General features: G+C 45.2%; 1 protein-coding gene across 5 annotated transcripts in view; it reads right to left on the bottom strand.

The window, feature by feature from the left end:
• Nucleotides 1-552: 552 nt before the first annotated feature.
• NIPAL3 (NIPA like domain containing 3) overlaps nt 553-17,354 on the bottom strand; it is a 49,222-nt gene continuing 32,420 nt past the window's right edge. For 3 of the 5 annotated variants that reach the window (XM_036914722.2, XM_036914721.2, XM_057499847.1), the window contains 5 exons: nt 16,029-16,164; nt 15,540-15,628; nt 14,061-14,124; nt 12,229-12,323; nt 4,614-8,289 (listed from right to left, as the gene is read on the bottom strand). In XM_036914722.2, the coding sequence (XP_036770617.1) occupies nt 8,090-8,289; nt 12,229-12,323; nt 14,061-14,124; nt 15,540-15,628; nt 16,029-16,164 (584 nt within the window). In that variant the 3' untranslated portion in view covers nt 4,614-8,089. Of the gene's footprint in view, nt 1,983-4,613; nt 8,290-10,999; nt 11,032-12,228; nt 12,324-14,060; nt 14,125-15,539; nt 15,629-16,028; nt 16,165-17,354 lie in introns of those variants that run through there. The other 2 variants (XM_036914725.2, XM_036914724.2) reach the window with 2 other exon arrangements.

Genomic DNA, 17,354 nt, shown 5'->3' with positions numbered 1-17,354 from the left:
CGTTGCTAGTTGTCTAGTGGGCTAGAGAGACATCGTCCTCTCACAGACTGTAAGGAAGTACTTGGTGAAGACCTTAGTAAGCATTCTGAAGCTGGAAAAAATATACTATTTGAAATATTTTCTGATTTGAACGGTACAGGCTTGAGTTGCCTCCATTCTGGGAGGGCCCACTGTGTTGGGCTTTTTTGAGGAAGCAGATGTAAATCAAGTTTGGGAGGAAAGACTTGGTGTTTCTGGGCCCAGTGGTATCAGTCGGATCTGGAGTCCCAAGTGCTTGGAGATTCCTGATGGAGGAGAAAAGGAATGTGGCACTGGCCCTGGGATGTGAAGCCCCAGAGCCAGATGAGTTCCTGCTTGTGAAGGGCTCCTGAGGTTACATTTGGGCCTGTAGGCCCACAAGAAGCCACTTCCAGGGGCTGCTGAGGGCCTGCCCCAGGCTTTGGAGGCAGGGGACAGCAGGGGGGAAACATGGTAAGAACCGTTTCTCTCTAGGACCAAAAAGGGTGAGAGGTGAGTTTATCAGTTGAAGGTCACCAGTAGGGGGTAACTGACCATGCTGAGTGCTGGCTCACGGGGGCTACAAGAGCAGAGGTGATGGAAAAATGAGAAAACCAGGCTGGAAACCCCAAGAGATGTTACAGAGCACAGAGTACACTTTAAAATTCTCTGAGCATATCCCTGAAAAGCAGAAGATGGGAGTGGGGGAGAGAATGTCACCTTGAGGGGAGTTAATTTCCAATGACTAGAAGCTTGGGATATAATAATCTGGGTATAAAAACAAAACCTGTCATTAGCCAAAGTCATGGTATGGTGAGGCCTGGGCTCTATGGGTTAACACTGATAATGTTAATTAGATAAACACACTGACCCAAGTGGGTCTTAAATCAAACTGTTGCCTTTAGGTAATTTGGCTTGAGGTGAAATAACTTGGAACGCTGACATCTGTCCTGCTCTTTTACTTCAAAAGTATCCCATGTAGCTTTGAGCTTTTCTTAATTCACATGTTTTCAGTTTTTAAAATGCAGCAGCAGATTGGAAATGCCTACAGAGGAGAGTCTGTACTGTAATTTATTTCAATCAGAATGGATACCTACAACTTTTAAGAATTTGCTATCTTTCACTAGATAAGGTACAGATTGATCTGGATTCAGGGCAGTTTTCACACTGAAAACCTGTCAGTGTAACTTTTAGTCCACATAAGTGAGCACCATGTGGGGGTCCTGAAAAGCCCCTAGGTATCCAGGGCCAGCTTCTAGGCCTGAGTTTGTGCCTGCAGCTAACTAGCCAGTGAAATCCCTTATGTGGGCCCTCTTCTCCTCCCACGTGTAACACCAAACTTGAGCTATATCCAACCAAGTCTGGTTCCCTTGCAGTGGTCTCATCTTACAGGCCTGTGGCAAAATGAGGTGCATAATGACATTGTCCTAAATTTTTCATACAGCTAAGTTATTCAGTTTAAAGAATTATCCTTTATTGTGAGATTTTGCCCTTCTTGCTATTTTGATGTTAAGTCCTGTCTTAGTGAAATGATAGTATAATGGGGTATTTTTTTCCTTTCCATGTCCTTATCTGACAAAACAAGAAATTTGAACAAGAGCAATGAGTGGAGATTTGCCCCAGTGGATTTTAAAGCATAGCCTCAAATCATAAGCTTTCAGTAATTTAAACAGTGTATTTAAAGTGCGTAAGTTTCTAGGGTGCAGTGTTGAAAATTCCCATTTCACTGTGATCAGGAGAAGGCAGAAGGCAATGTTCTCCTTGCCACGTGGTGTCAAGGCCACTCAAGCTGCTATAACAAAAATACCATAGATTGGGTGGCTTAAATAAAAAGCATTTTTCCCCTCACAGTTCTGGAGGCTAGGAAGTCCAAGAGCAAGCTGCTAGCAGATTCCATGTCTGGCAAGAAACTGCTCCATGGTTCATAGTCTTTTTGCTGTATCCTTACTTGATGGAAGGGGTGAAGAACTCTCTGGAGTCTCTTTTTATGAGATAATAGAAAATACATGTATTGGTCTCAGCCCCTGATCCCTGGCATGGAGCTCCTAAGACCCTTTTAAGCTCCTAAGGTAAGAGCACTAGGAGCACCTTTTGCTGTAATGAGCAGCTCTGGGTGGGCTCCTGGATGGGGGCTGCTCACCAGAAAGGCCAAGCCATGATTAGAAGCTTGCGATTTTCAGCCCCCAATCCCATCCTCCAGAGAAGGGAGTGCAAGCTGGAAACGGAGTTAATAACTGATCAGGCCTATGTGAAGCTTCCATAAAATCCCAATAGCATGGAGTTTGGAGAGCTTCCAGGTGGGTAAATAAATCCATACAAGTAGGGTGGCACACCCCAACTCCATAGGGACAGGAGCTGACTCAGGACCCTCCCATACCTTGCCCTGTGTAGCTCTTCAAGCTATTAGTCTGTATCCTCTATCGTGCCTTTGTTAACTGGTAAATACGAACATTTCCCTGAGTTTTGTGAGCTGCTCTAGCAATTTAACCAAACCCATGGTGGGGGGTCTTTGGAACCTCTGACCTATAAGCCGGTTGGTCAGAAGCACAGTTGGTAACGTGGTCTTGCAGCTGGTGTCTGAAGTGTGTTGGTAGGGGGCAGACTTGTGGGACGGAGTCCTTAATCTATGGGATCCTATGCTAGTTCTCTGAGTAAATAGGGTCAGAATTGAGTTAAATTGTAGGACACTGAGCTAGTGTCACAGAGAATTGCTTGTTATATGAGAAAACCTCCACATATTTGGTGTCCAGAAGTGTCAGAGGTGAAGTGTTGCCCGTGAAGGTAAGAGACACACAGGATAAACAGACAGTAGAGAAGAACTGGGTTTTTCCCTACATAGGAAGGTGGGAAAGAGTTTTTCTTAATACAGGTATAAATCCCATGCATGAGGGCTCCTCTACCCTCAGGACCTAATCATGCCCCACAGGCGCCACCTCCTAAAATCATCGTACTGGGGATTGGTTTCAACTTATGAATTGGGGTGGTGGGGGACAGGCATTCAGCCTATAGCACCTGGCAGCCTTCACAGAACTGTGTTCTTACATGAGTATCTTGCACCACAAGGAGATGTTCACTCTTCGGCTTCCATTTGTTTATATTTATAGCCTAAATGCTTGGTGCATTATTACATTTAATAAGGCTTGAAAAGAACACCGGTGCTGCTGTACCAAACATACTCCCTTTTAAACAGGGCCTGAACTTCATTTAGTCTTTTTTTGGTCTGGACAAAGAAAGTGGAATTTATTTTGCAGTAGGACTGATAAAAACAAAAATTATTAAAGAGAACAAGATTAACTATGCAGAGTTAGTAACCCTTCACCTCTCTCATTTGTTTAGAAATGTTACTGTTTCATGAAACGAAAAAATGAAAATTAAGTAGTAAATACTAATAAATAACAAAAATGTTAAATGAGAACAATACTATGAGCATGAAAAGAGTTAGTGACCCTTTGTTACTCTCTATTTTTTAAATTGTACTATTTCATGAAATCAAAAAGCCGGAATCTCATGCATGAGTCTCAAGTCCCCTCCAGCCCTGTGATGGTCACAGTTTTATCCCTTGCCTGGTGAACACAGTGGCGCCACTGCGAACGCGGGCCTTAGCGACCAACCGATGAGCTTCTGTTCTTCGACTCTGCATCCTCCCTTGAAACTGTACTTCCCCTTCCTTTTCAGATGGACGTAAGATCCTAACACGTGGAGGACCTCACCCCACTGAAATTCAAGCACCCCAGGAAAGGCAGTGCAGCAGAGAGGTGAAGAGCTCAGGTTTTGGTGTCAGGCAGTCTTGGGCTCAAATCCTGGCTCTGCTGTTCCACAGCTATGTGACCTGAGTCGCAGTTTCGTCATCTGTATAATGGGGATAATGTTAAAACTTACCTCACGGAATTGTTACGAATAATTGCAATTTGCATATGGTCTAAAAATAGTGTATGGCATATAGTAAGTACTTAAGTGTATGAATGTGACTCTCTGAGTGTATTTAAGCACAATACCATACCTGCCTGTGTAGATTGAAAACTCAGAAGGGACACATGTGCTTAGAATTACTTAATATAGAAAAATCATAAATGTTCATTACATATTTTTCAAATGAGTAAGTAAATAAAGAGGGAAATCCTTGCTTCAATATAACATCCTGATGGGATGACTCATCTGATCCTTATACTAACCCTTAGGTACTCTTACTATCCCTGTTTTACAGATGAGGCACAGAGAGGTTAAGCAACTTGCCCAATGCCACACAGCTAATAAGCGGTAGGGCTAGGAATAAAACCTAAGCAATTAGCCACGAGTCTTGCTCTTAACCACTGCAGGAAAAAAAGAAAGTGCTTCATTCAGTCTTAATTGCAAGCCTGGACATCTCTAGGTCTGTACTGTTATGACAGCAGCCACTAATTATGTGTGGGTATATAATTCAATTTTAAATAAAATAAAAAATCTAGTTTCTAGGTCACACTTATGACATTTAAAGAGCTTAACAGCTACATGTGGATAGTGGCTGCTTTACAAGGCAGCACAGACATAGAATATTTCCATTATCACTCAGAAAGGACTTTTGGACAGCACTTTTCTATACAGTTCTAGAAAGTATTAGCCAAACATAAAACTCCAACTGAACAGGTATCACATGGATTTGTTTAATTAAATACTACCTCATAATGTTATTTTCACGTAGCACACATATTTCTTTTTTGAAAAATAAGACATGTCATATGAGTCACAAAGTTAACAAAATATAAGCATCCACAAAGAATATATATAATCTAAGGTGACTTCATTTACATAGCTTCTCAAAGAAACACAGTAAAATTATTTTTCCTATCAGCCAGTGTTGGACCAGATTTGGAATTCACAAGACTGCAGGGTAGGGGTTCTCCAACACTGCCTTGATGGACGTCTTGTACGCACACAGCACAATCAAGCTCCCAGGCTTCCACCAGAAAAGCAATGAAGATGTCACTTCTCCCTTTCTTACCCAGCATCCAATTCCATGCTGCAAAAACCACACATGATCTGAAGCTTAGAGTGATGGAACCATCAGATCTGTGACTTCATGAGAGGGGGTCAGGGGATAGAGGTTGAGCTCTCGTCAAAACCCACAGGCACTAGTCTGTGAAGAACTGGTTTTAATGTCTGATTAAGGAACCCAGAACCCTAGCCTTTAGAAGAGGGGGACAGTGTGGGGTGGGAGAGGAAGATCAAAGAACAATGAAAAGCTTAAACCCAAGATGGAGACCTTGTTATAGGCACTGGCTACTAGGAAGGGGTAGAGGCGTTATATTTAATGTCACTTAAAGCATTCTAGAGGGCTTGAGGATGTCAGAGCTGTAAGACAAAAATAATGCATCAGGGCTACGAGTGGAAAGCTGATGTCTTCCTGCCCCGGCCAAACAGCAAGTGCTGCTGATCTGCCAGCATCACACAGTCCGTGTACAGTTGGGACAAAGACCAGGGGAAGCCAGCCCGACAGATGCAGAGTTCTGGAGAACATGGCTCCACATCGGCTGTTCCTCCCAAGCACCCGGGTGACCAAACCCTGGCTTTCCCTCAGGACAGCACTCAGCAACTCCCTGCTCAGCCTTCCCACAGGGCAGCTTCACCGCCCACCACCTCTGCTGCCACCCTGATGGCAAAGCGGCTGCAGCGGCCCCAACAGCAGTGCCTCGGTGGCACTGAAGCCACGATCGCCAGCTGACCGGAAATTACACTGCACTTTTATCCACTCGTACCATTCTTTCTGGGCTTGAGGCTGAAAGGCCCGTATCACAAAATGGAAGGGGGCAGAGTAAGGTTAGGGACATATAATAGCCAAAAATGACTCCCTGCATTTGTCACATTTAAATGGCTTCCACACTGCGTGAGGCCTCCTTTCCACCCCTTGCTGATCCTGCCATTCCCTTCCTCATGAACCATCAATGGTTCCCGTGCCCTCTAAGTTACACTTTCAACTCCGTGGCCAGGTAGTCGCATGATTCAGCCTCTCCTGCTTCTCCTTGCCAGCACCTTCTCCAGCTCTCCTTTCTTGGTCAACCCCCTTCCCTATCTCTGTGCCTTTCCAATGCTGGTCCCTCTGCCTGACGGTTGGTCACCCTACTTTTTATGCTTTGCTCAAATCTTAGCTAGATTTGCCTCCCATCAATGAGTAGGGCCAAAATCATCTCCAATTCTGAATGCCCAGTCCAAGATCAGGGTCTCCGTAGCTGTCATTTTCCGCAGCCCGGTGTTGCACTTTGCACCTATCATGGCCGGCCCTGCCGGGTCCCTGGGTATCTCTGTCTCCCCTGCTGGTCCGGAGGGCAGGAGCCATTCTTACTCTTCGTAGCCTTCATCATCCAAATGCTTAACACCTAGTAAGTGTCTCATAAACACTGTTGAATTGGGTTGATTCCTATCCTAAAGGGAAAAAAGTCATCATCTGCTGCCTTCTCAGGCATGTAAGACACAATACCGAGTGGTTAAGACACAATACAGAAGTGGCTATCACAGGCAACAGACATCAGTTTTTGAAGTCAAGGTACTAAATCAGTACTATGCACAATCCATAAAGGTTAATGATCTAACAACATTGGTCTATTAACACTGTTACCTTGCCTATTAGCTAAAGGCTGCCTAGGGGAGCAGTAAGTATAGTTCTAGGTAGTAATCACAGGATGGAGAAATGCCATGGATCCTATGGGGATTATTTGACCTGCTAAATAAACCCCAGAGAGGAAACAAGCAATGGCAATTCCAACTTTCAGCACAGGTGTACTGGCCCCTGGGGGTTTTAGCGGACAACTTCTCTCAGTATTAGCCTTTCAAGGTGTGTGATCCTTTGATTACTTGCATCAGAATAATCTCTGCTGCGAGTTAGGAATGCAGGCACTTGGGCCCCACCCCAGTCCCACTTAGAGTATCTGTGGTTGGGTGTAGAAATCTGGATTTTAAATACACTCCCTAAGGGACCCTTATACTAATAAAAGCTTGCGAACTTTCACCTGTCTCTGTCAACATACACAGGCAGTCTAGGCAAAGACAATCATGCACGCAGCCGGAATGAAAGCAGCAGCCCCATTTCTGAGAATGCTTGTTTCTCCAGACATAAGTGCATGGGGATGAGGACCGAGAGTCTCTACCAACTCCAAAGAAATGAACCAATAACTCAGGCCTGGTCTGTCAATCTATAAAGAGGCAGGAGAGGGGGTGAGGGAGGCTATCTCTGAAATGAGCCCCCCAACAATTTTCACTGGTGTGCAGAAGTCATTGGTGTGCAGGAAAACACACAAAACGGCCAGGTTTTCTATCCTTTTATAAACAATGCAATCACCTTTTGTAAGATGAAAAAGGGATTTTTCTCCCTTGGAGGGCTGAAGTATTATTACCCCTGTTCCTGTCCTTATTCTCCCCCTTTTCCTAGCTTCCCCGTACCTTCGTGGGGGTGGGGGAAGAGGGGAAGCAATCAAATAGTTCACAGAACCAAAAACAAATTAGTTTTCAGTGCAGTATAAACACACCAAGCACATTCCCACTGGAAGGGCATAGACAACTGGAGGCAGAAGTGCATTTCCTACAGGCAAATGACAGAATGTGCCACCCTGGGCTGGCCCACTATGCCACGTGAAGATGACAAAAATGTTACCGTAAATATGTAATCATGAGGGAGATGGGGGAGAAACCAGACCAGCACGTGAGGTGAGGCCAAGATTAGTCAGAGGTCTCCAGCCTTTCACTAGGTCTGGAAAGTTAGAGCAGAATCTCTGCCCGGCTTCAGCTCTGCAGAACGTGGCAACCTTTGGTCATAGACCGAGGAAGCTCAGTTACCATCCTCAAGGAGGACGAAAGCTTTCCGAATCTGGTCAGGCTAACCCAGGCAGAGGCTGAATTCCATGCTGCCCACCCTCCTCCTCCTACCCCCGAAACCTCATTATTTGACATTTCTAAGACCAGGTAATGTATCCTTTGCCAGAGAAAAGGCTTTTCGAGATCCCCATCCAGAGTTCTGGGTTTAAAAAAATAAGACTTCAAAGGCCAGTTTTAGAATGAAGGGTTGAACGACTGTGAGCACAGCTAGAGCAGAAATTATGGAGGGGAAGGAAGTCTTCAAGTGCACTCATTCCTTCTTGTTGTGTTCCAGGACTCGGTAGGGAACCCCAGAGGTGTTTCTAGAGCCGTGTTCTTCTTGCATGACGGGCAGTGTGGCCGGAGCGTAGATCTCAGAAATGTTGTCATTGTTTTCCAGGGCCCCATAGGAAAAAGAAGCTTTGAGGTCGGGCTGGACTGTCATCCCCTTGTCATGCATGTTTTGCATACCTGAAATGAAATCCATTTTCCCCAAATCACTATGTTATAAGAGGGCCAAGGAGGCTGCATCTTCCTTTCTCCCTCCACAGACCAATTATAGTGCTGTGGAGCTAATCATGTGCATTGTTACCATCCTGAATGCTTTAGATTGAAAAAAGAACACCCATAAATATACACTAGAAATATTGGTTGCTAAGCAACAAGGGGTGCATCTTCAGGAAATAAGCACACAGACCAGCCACTGTCAAGAAACCAAGGGCTGGCCTAGAATGAAGTGAGAATGTTTATGTGGCGCCCAGGGGAGTGGAATCAGTGCTGTGCTCTGAACGTGGTAGATGCCAACTCTTTCCTGCTGATTTAAATCAGGATCCAGAAAACTTCATTCTACTGTTGAGAGGGTGACTTTTGTGTCCCAGACATGTGATGGTGACAGAGGCTCTGTCAGACAGTAATGATGCTCTGACAGACAGTTTTGACCTTTAACATTTGACATCCCTGGTCCACACACAGGGTAAGGTGCGATCCTGCTCACTGCTTCTGGGCACACTGATGGTGGATTTCTCCTTACATCTGAGGGCAAAGACTCTCACCAAGGCCAATCCTTTTAACCCTATTCTACAACTCCTCTAGTCAAGTGGGACCTGCTCTTCTCTAAAGCCCACTCTTTTCCTGGGAGGGAATTAACATTCTTCAAATTCTCTTACCCCCAGGCTGTCATAAGAAATGGAATGCTAAGAGCCTTCCATGAAACTATGATGATAATAATGGCTGACATCTGACTGCTTAATATACCCTAGGCGCTGGGCGGAGTGCTTTAAATAGTGCCAACCAACACAGTAATAGCAGCGAATGCACACTGAGTGTTCAGTTGGTGGCAGACGCTGTTCTAAACAGTTATCCCTTCTTACCTCATTTGATCCCACAGTACCAGTAAGGCAAGTGAGGCAGTTGGAGGTTAAGTAACTTGCCTGAGGTCACAAAGCTAGCAGGTGGCAGTGCCAGGGCTTAAACTCAGGCGGCTTAACCTCTGAAGCCCCCCCCTCTTCCACCTGTACACCTGCACTTAATCCTCCAAAGGTCCATGACAGAGATATGCTGTGGTCTTCATTCTCTGGAGAAGAAGACAGGTTCTGAGGGGTGAAGTACCTTGCCCAAGGTTGCAGCTGATGAGAGACAGCTGGGATTTAACACCAAAGCCCGTGCTCTTACTCACTCTGCAAATGGCCTGCAAAGACCCAGTCTGTGGAAGGCCCTTTGCTGCCACCTCGCTCAAGCCCTAGCTGAGGGTGATTTGAAGGGTACAGCTTACAAGTCTGTGGTTTGGATTTTTGGGGTAGGGAAGATGAGGGGGTGCTTGTTCCTTAGGGAAGAGAGTTGGCTCACTAAGCATGGTTTGGGTTTTGGATTTTGTTGTTGCTCTCCAGCCAAAATGCACCAGGAACAAACCTATAGTTTCACAAACGTGGGCTCACTTACTCACTGCAGGGAGGGAGAGGCCCACCACAGGGAATGGTGGGGTGTCTCAGTAAGACAGTGATAGAAAGGACTCACAGGACTTGGGCTTGGGTTAGGCGATTTGGGGGAGGGTTTAAGGAAGCAGGGCTTTGCTTTGGATGAGATGCTGTTAGGAAATTGGGATGATTCTATAATTGGGGATCTTAACAATTCCTGTCTAGTTTGAGGCTAATACTGTGATGGGTAAAGAAGTAGCAGTTACCTTACGTCAGCAGGATGGCCGGTCCTTTTTGGGTTTGGACAATATCTGTGCTCAGATATGATCACAGAGTGGTCCTGTCTGTCTTGATCCACCATGGTCACAGAGTAACCCTGTCTGATAATGATGTTCTGTGAAATTGTTTATGTTTAACAGTGCTAGGCCAGCTCCCAGCCATCAGGGACTGTTCTTCTCTTTCTCACATTTTAGAAGTCTTTCAGGCTAGAATTATTTAAAGCCTCTCTAGACAGGTGACATGTAGTGAAGGTCTGGAATCTGAATGCCTCTTGAACCACAGCTATTGGTCTGTTGCAAAGATAGCCATCAAGGTAGACCAAAAGCAAGGTCCTGATAGGGACCAGCGAAGCCAAGTAGCTAGACATGCAGCTCTGTTTAAACAGTTTTATTCTTCAAGTTCTACTGGCATCATGTCAAACAAGTCTTTGAAATTTTTGAAGTTTTTTTAAAGCAAAAGGGAAATGAAACCAAATTGAACCAGGCATCTACCATGTCCCAGACACTATGCAAAGGGACTTTAACTTATTATCCCACTACCCTGAGAGAAGGAATCGCAATTTACAAGTGAGGGTCAGAGGCCTTAGGAGATTCAGGCACATACGTGCCCAAGGTCACAGAGCACGTAGGTGGTAGAGCTGGCAATTGAATCCAGGGCATCTGAACTCAAAGCCCATGCTCTTCATAGTGGAGCAGGCATGTCTACTCAGAAGTGGCCGGATATGCCACAGCAATAGGGCAGGGTCTCCTTTCTTCAATCTCATTTCCCACCAGTCACAAGGCACAAAAAGAAGGTGAGAGCAACATCCACAGACCACAGAATGTTGATATCTAAGATTACCTTAGGTTACCTTCTATGTTCTACTGGAAAATACATCTGTATATATGCATATACAAGTACTTAAATAGATATATACAAATACACAGTTTATAAACACACAAACACACATATATACACATACTTGCACACATACAGAGTTGACACCTCACCTATCTGGAATTCAGCTATCCAGCGCCCTCATCTATCCGGAACACAGCCGAGAAACAAGGAAGTAAGCAAAAAAGGTATCTGAGCAGCCAGATTAGATGTTTGAAAAGTCCATGCACTAAAGCTCATGCACTTATAACTCCTAGGAGACACCGTAAGACCCCAACGTAGAGCTTACTTGTTTTCATTTCATACACAATTCAAACAAGTTGGGTCAAATGAGAAGATCGACATGGTGTTACTATACACAGGTGGGCTGGTGACAGCAAGAATGACAGACAACGGCTTAATAGCAGGAGATGAGGAAATAATATAAAAATAGACACATAAACCCTGGGGCCCTTTGAAGTAGGGGCACCTTCGTTAGGCCTGAGAACACATATACTTCATTAAGCAATGTGGTTCTGCTTTGTTCATCAGACTATCTTAAGGCAGGGTGGGAGATTGTTCTGGAGAGCGTTCCATTGTACATATTTAAAATAAAAATTAATTTTGAATTAAAGAGTGAAAGCTAGTGGTCATCGGCAAACTATAGAATTTAAGTTTCAGCACACCAATACCAGGCTGGCCCAGTGTCTTAACTTTTCTAATCTGGATCCCTTGGCTGGACAGGCACTCTCTAGTTCTCCATAGACCTCACCGTTCCCGCCTGCACAGCACTCTTGTGGATCCCACATTTATGTCACCGTCATGGCTTAAAGGCATTTGAACTTGTGCTTCTCAGTGTGAACCCTTAGCTCCCCGGGAAATTAGGCCTTCCAGAACAACTTACTCCCTTATAGAATGTAAGGAGTGAGGTTATGGGATCTGAAATAGTCATCCTATTTTCCTTCTCCTCTCTGATCACTCCATTCCATCTAGATGGGTGGATTTTTCCTTTTGAAGGAATGAAGCTGAAACCTGATGCTGCAAATCATAATTAATATCCAGTGTGAATCAGGATCATCTTTAAAAGATCCCAAAATAGACACAGGAATTGGTAAGATGAACTCAAAACCAAACGAGGCTGAGGTGCCTCTCAGCATTGCCTCCTCTTTTGCATACGGAGATTAAAAAAAGAACAGGGAGAGAGTGAGGGAGAGAGGGAGAGACAGTCACACTGTAACTGTGACGGCACAGCACATCTTCCCTGTACCAATCCCAGCAGCTGGCTGTCTCTTTTCAAACAGGAAGTAGCAGTCATTCTGTATGGCTAGGCTGGCCAGCTGGAGACAAGGGATTTTAACGTTACCTGGCATGGCATCCATGGAAATATAGGGCTCAAATGGAATGAACTTTTTCCTGTTACGTGTGATTAAGAAGACACCCAAGAAGGCGATGAGGCACCTGAGGAACAGAGATAAGGAAGGAAGAGAAATAAAACCACAGTGATGTCGGGAGGGGTACCCAGTTAACAGCAAAAAGGTAAACACAGGGTTGCAGGCCCAGGGAGTGGATGCTGCATAAAGGAGAAAGTCACACAGGCCCCCACCCTATGCTCCACACCAGCCTCAATCCCAATGAATTAGACTCTCCCGGGCAAGACTGTCGTGGTTTTGTTCTTCACTTCCCTTAGCCTGTATCTCGGCAACTTGCCTTAAAAAAAATTTTTTTTTTAAATTAAAAAAGTTCTTCATGGCCTAAATTCAATCAATACAGGAGTAGAGAAAGTACAAACTGGAAAGCCCCTGTACTCCCCCAGCCCCAGGCCCTCAGGCATGTGCAGATTCTTCCAGAGTCTTGATTTTTCCTTTTCCCTAGCACTTAGGTAAGCAAGCATGTTTTCTAAAAACTGAGGTATCATTTACATGCAGTAAAATGCACAAACCCTAAATACAGAGCTGGATGAATTGTACTGGCATATACACCCGCGTGATCACTACCCAGGTCAATAGAGAAGACACGCCCATCCCCTCCACCCGGGAAAGTTTCCTTGTGCCCTTTCCCGATTCAGGCTGACCTTTTCCCAGCAGAAACCACTATCCTGACTTTTTCTCCACAGATTCAAAGGGCCTGTTTTTGAACTTCTTGTGTTAAATCATACAGTGTGTGCTCTTTTATGTCTGGTTTCTTTCACTTGGTAAATGTTTTTAAGATTCATCCACTTTATTGTGTAAATTGGTAGTTCATTATTTTTAATATGTTGAATCCATTGTCTGAACAAACTATTAGCTTTCCATTCTCCCGCTGATAAACATTTGGGTTGTATCCAATTTGGGCATATTACGAATAAAGCTACTATAAGCATTCATGTATGAGTCATTTTGCCAATGAATGTACTCATTTTGGGGGGTATATATATATATATAGATGTGAATTCTGGATCATAGGGTAGAGTATACATTTTTTAAGTGTAACTTGTTCCATTTAATATGTCCTAGATATGGTTCTATATCTCTACCTTGAGACTGGCCTCAATTTTTTGAAATGGCAGCATGATGCTTTATTATATGGATATACCCTTATTTATTTAACCAATATTCTTCTCCTGGGCATTTAGGCTGCTTCCAATGATTTGCTTATACAATTAACTTAAAAATCAATAAATAGCCTCGTACATGTGTCTTTGTGTTCCATCTCAATTATTTTTCCAAGATAAATGATTAGAAATGGACTGTTGGATCCAAAAGTATGCTCATGTATAATTTTGGTTGGCATTGCCAAATCCTCCTCCTGCATTAAAGAACCTCTCAGAGTGTGGCAGAGAACTGCTTTCCTCATCCTCTTACCAAAAAGGATATTATCAGTCCTGTTCACTTTTGCAAAATATTGGTGTCTCATGTAGCTTTCAATATCAATTTCTTTGACCTGAGGTGAGGTTGAGAATCTTTTCATGTGTCAAAATATGATACTATAGAAATGATCAGGAGTTTAAAGCCCAAAAGAGAAGAAAGGGGAAGAGGATAAAAGTCCTTTGGGGAGCGAAATGCTCACCTCTGGGGACAAAGCTCCAAGTCCCAGCTGTCCCACTGCCCTCAAGGACTGCCTGAGAGGCTGAAGCAAACAATGATGGGGAGAGAGAGGCAACCTGCCTGGGATTCTACACGCAATGCCCTTGAGGCCAGGGCGCAGGATGGAACTCACCCCAGTGCAAACATGCAGATGTGCAGCGCATCCTCCCCGACGAAGTCCAGGTAAAATACTGCACCTGCAGCAGCAAATGAAAGAAAATATGGGTGAGCTGTTTTCTAATCACCATGTTTGTCTACACAGGCTTTGGCTAAGCTTTCTTCCCTGCAGGAAACCAAGTGATCAAAAAATATTATGATTGCACTCAGTAAACTATTAGAAGAATGGGATAAAAGCTATTTGGGGGCACAGATTGACTTCTCTTTCTCTCCGTAGCCTTTCTATCTCCATCTTTTTAAAAAAACTTTACTTTGAGATAGTATTAGATTCACAAAAATAGTACACAGTTCCCATGTGCCCTGCACCCAGCTTTCCCCAGTGAAACAATGCTATGAATAAGGCCCTCATGTACCAGCTTTACACCCCCCACCCCCAGCTTTCTTAAGATGAAGCTTCATGTTAAGCTGTCAAAACTTTCCAACCTCACATGGCCAGCAGATGCCAAGCCTGCAGGTCTGCTCCCAAGGCATGGGAGTGACATGGGTCTGCCACTCTCACCCTGCAGCCAGCATCTGGCTGGACTCATGTCACCTCCTTGGGCTTCATGCTCCTGATCCATTGAGCGACTTCTGACTCAAATTGTGGTGTTAGCTCATCCTTTCTGCCTTGACTGCCCCCAAGTTCTTGACCATGACTCAAAGCTTTCTGCTGGGTTAGCTTTCTGGCTGCTCTGGGTCAGTGCCCCACTCGGTTCCTGGTACTGCTCACAGGGAGCATTTCCCACCTCCGTGGGCAGGATCTGGGTACCACCTGTCCAAGAGCAGTGCAAAGCATATGGCTTTGCAGTAGGCTTTCCTTACAGGGAGGCACACTGGTTCTTATTGGTCTTTTTACTCTGAAGAGTTTAGTTGCCACAGCCACTTAAAAACAAATTCTGATATGCTTCTGAAGCCACCTCAGAAAGACCAAGAAAATAAATTGGGTGGGGGAGCAGAGGAAAAAGAGAGCATAATAATGATGGCTATGTATTGAGCACCTGTTATGTTGCAAATGTTTCATATACTCATGATCTCTAAAAGTTATGTGGAAGAAATCTGCACTCACTTAGCCAGTGGAGGCTGTGCAGCCAGCAGATGACGGCAAAAATCATTAAAGAAACATTGCATAAGCAGCACAAAATAGGGGACATTTGGATTGTACATATTTCAATTCTCAGAGTTAAGTGTTACTACTCCCATTTTATGAATGTGAAACTGAGGCTCGGAGAGGTTAAGTGATTGCCCTGGAGCTACACAGCTCTGTGCCTGGATGCAAACCCAGGTCTCTCTGGCTCTAAATCCTGCACTTCCTCCATGAAGCCATATACAACTCTGAATGGCAGAACAACTAAGTAGAATTGGCCTTCCAACAGGAGCAGAGCCTCCTCCTTCCCCACCGAGGTAATGCCCCGCTGCTGAGGCAGAAGACAGAAATCTAGTGATCGGTCGCTCTTACCTGCGGTGACGGCAACGGTGGTGGACAGAATGTAGCCCACACTGGCGATCAAGGAGGAGTCATACATCTGAGAGGCTTGACTTAGAAACCTTCAATACAGAAGCACTCTGGTCAGTGGGCTGTGGGGCCCTGGAGAGGCTGAGGGAAAGCTGCTGACAATAGACTTGGTTTGAAATATGAATATGCCGCGTGAAGGAACATTCCTCAGGTTTATAGAAATAACATCCTTGTATAGCTCTAGGTCTGGGGTTTATGCTTTGCTCCCAAGCTTGCCACAGACACATGGCTTGAGGCCCACCTCCATCTGAAAATTTGTTTTAAAAAAAATAATTGCAACAATAGGCAGAATGTGGTAAGAGCTCTGAGTTTCTTAAGAACCAGGAATGGCTCTTCTTAGTGGCGATGCTGGGGACACAGGTGAGAAGATGGGCATTTCAGGTGAGAACCATGTGGTCAAAGGCATGACTGGGAAAAGAACTTGCAACTCACGCGGCTTGGTAGACAGCAGTTGCCACCATGCACACGAACATCACGTAGAAGATGGGGTAGTCGAGCTGCAGGTTGCCCTGTATGGACAAGACAAGCATCCCGGCCACAGCCTTCACTGTCACCACTGTCATGGAGCCTGCAGAAGGCGAATGAGGACTTGTGGGTGCCTCAGACCCCAAAAACTTGGTAAAAAAGATGGAGGCACCACTGGCAGAGCCACCCAGTATTTATGTGGTAAGAAGTCCTGTTTGCATCAGATCCCTTATATTTTGCCCGTGAGCTGCCCCTCACACACATCCTTCTGGGCCCCTCAGCTACAGAGACTACAGTTTGAAACATCAGCAGGCAGTTCAGACAAGCCTTTGCATCAAGCTCTCTTTGTTGGAGAGGGGGACGGAAAGAGAGTGGCCCATGTGCCTGAGGGCCTTCTGGCCTTCCTGCTCACAAAGGGAGAACGTTTGGAGACTGGGATCTTCCAATCCACTTTGAAAACAAAATCACTAAGGAAGGGACTGCTGACACCCACCCACCACAGTGTGGATGGATCTGAGACGTTATGCTCCGTGAGAGGAGCCAGTCACACAAAGCCACATACTGTATGACCCACTTATACTGTACACTTTAAACAGGTGGACTTTATGTATGTAAATGGCATCTCAACAAAGCTGTTTAAAAAAAAATAAAAGAATGGAACTCTGTCCTATGGTGGCACATCTGTGAGGCTGATGGCCTGTTGCTGGAGTGGGTGCTCAGTGTGGGCAACACAGATCCAGCACGTATCGGGCACCAGTGCTCATCTCCTCTGCCCTCCTCTCCCCTGGGATTTGGGTGTTCTTTTATGCCCGGTTTCAGAGGACAGTGTGGCTTACATGGGAGAGCCACAAGCTGGGGGCCACAGAGTCACTGGGGGGCAGCAGCAGGGTCTCACCCACCCACTTCTTCCCCAGGCACAACAGGCATTTCTCACAGCTCTGTTTACTGTATCAAATTCTATGTGGAGTGAGGGCCTAGTCCCCAGTCTGATTTAGGAGCCATTCCCCAGGGGCATCCACCCCTCCGAAAGGAAAGAAAGAAAAAAGTGAGAGGGCAAAATCAGTTCTTGCCTTTGAATCTAGAATTAACTCCTAACCTCAGAGGGTCTACAGGAACCTCTAAGGCTCAGTGGCTGGGACGTGCTTCACCCCTGACTTCTCTGAAATAACCTCCTAACCCAGCTCCCCCTTACTCTGCTCTCTCCCTCACTGTATTCGTCACTGCCCAAACTTCCATCACCTATGCGTCTGTCTACTTGTTTATTGCCATTTCCCTCCGTTGGAGGGGTGGCTC

The sequence above is a fragment of the Manis pentadactyla genome, chromosome 4 (assembly GCF_030020395.1).
Source record: "Manis pentadactyla isolate mManPen7 chromosome 4, mManPen7.hap1, whole genome shotgun sequence".
In the NCBI taxonomy this organism is placed as follows: domain Eukaryota; kingdom Metazoa; phylum Chordata; class Mammalia; order Pholidota; family Manidae; genus Manis; species Manis pentadactyla.
The sequence above is the reverse complement of the archived record's forward strand: the minus strand, read 5'-3'. Positions and strand labels throughout refer to the sequence as shown.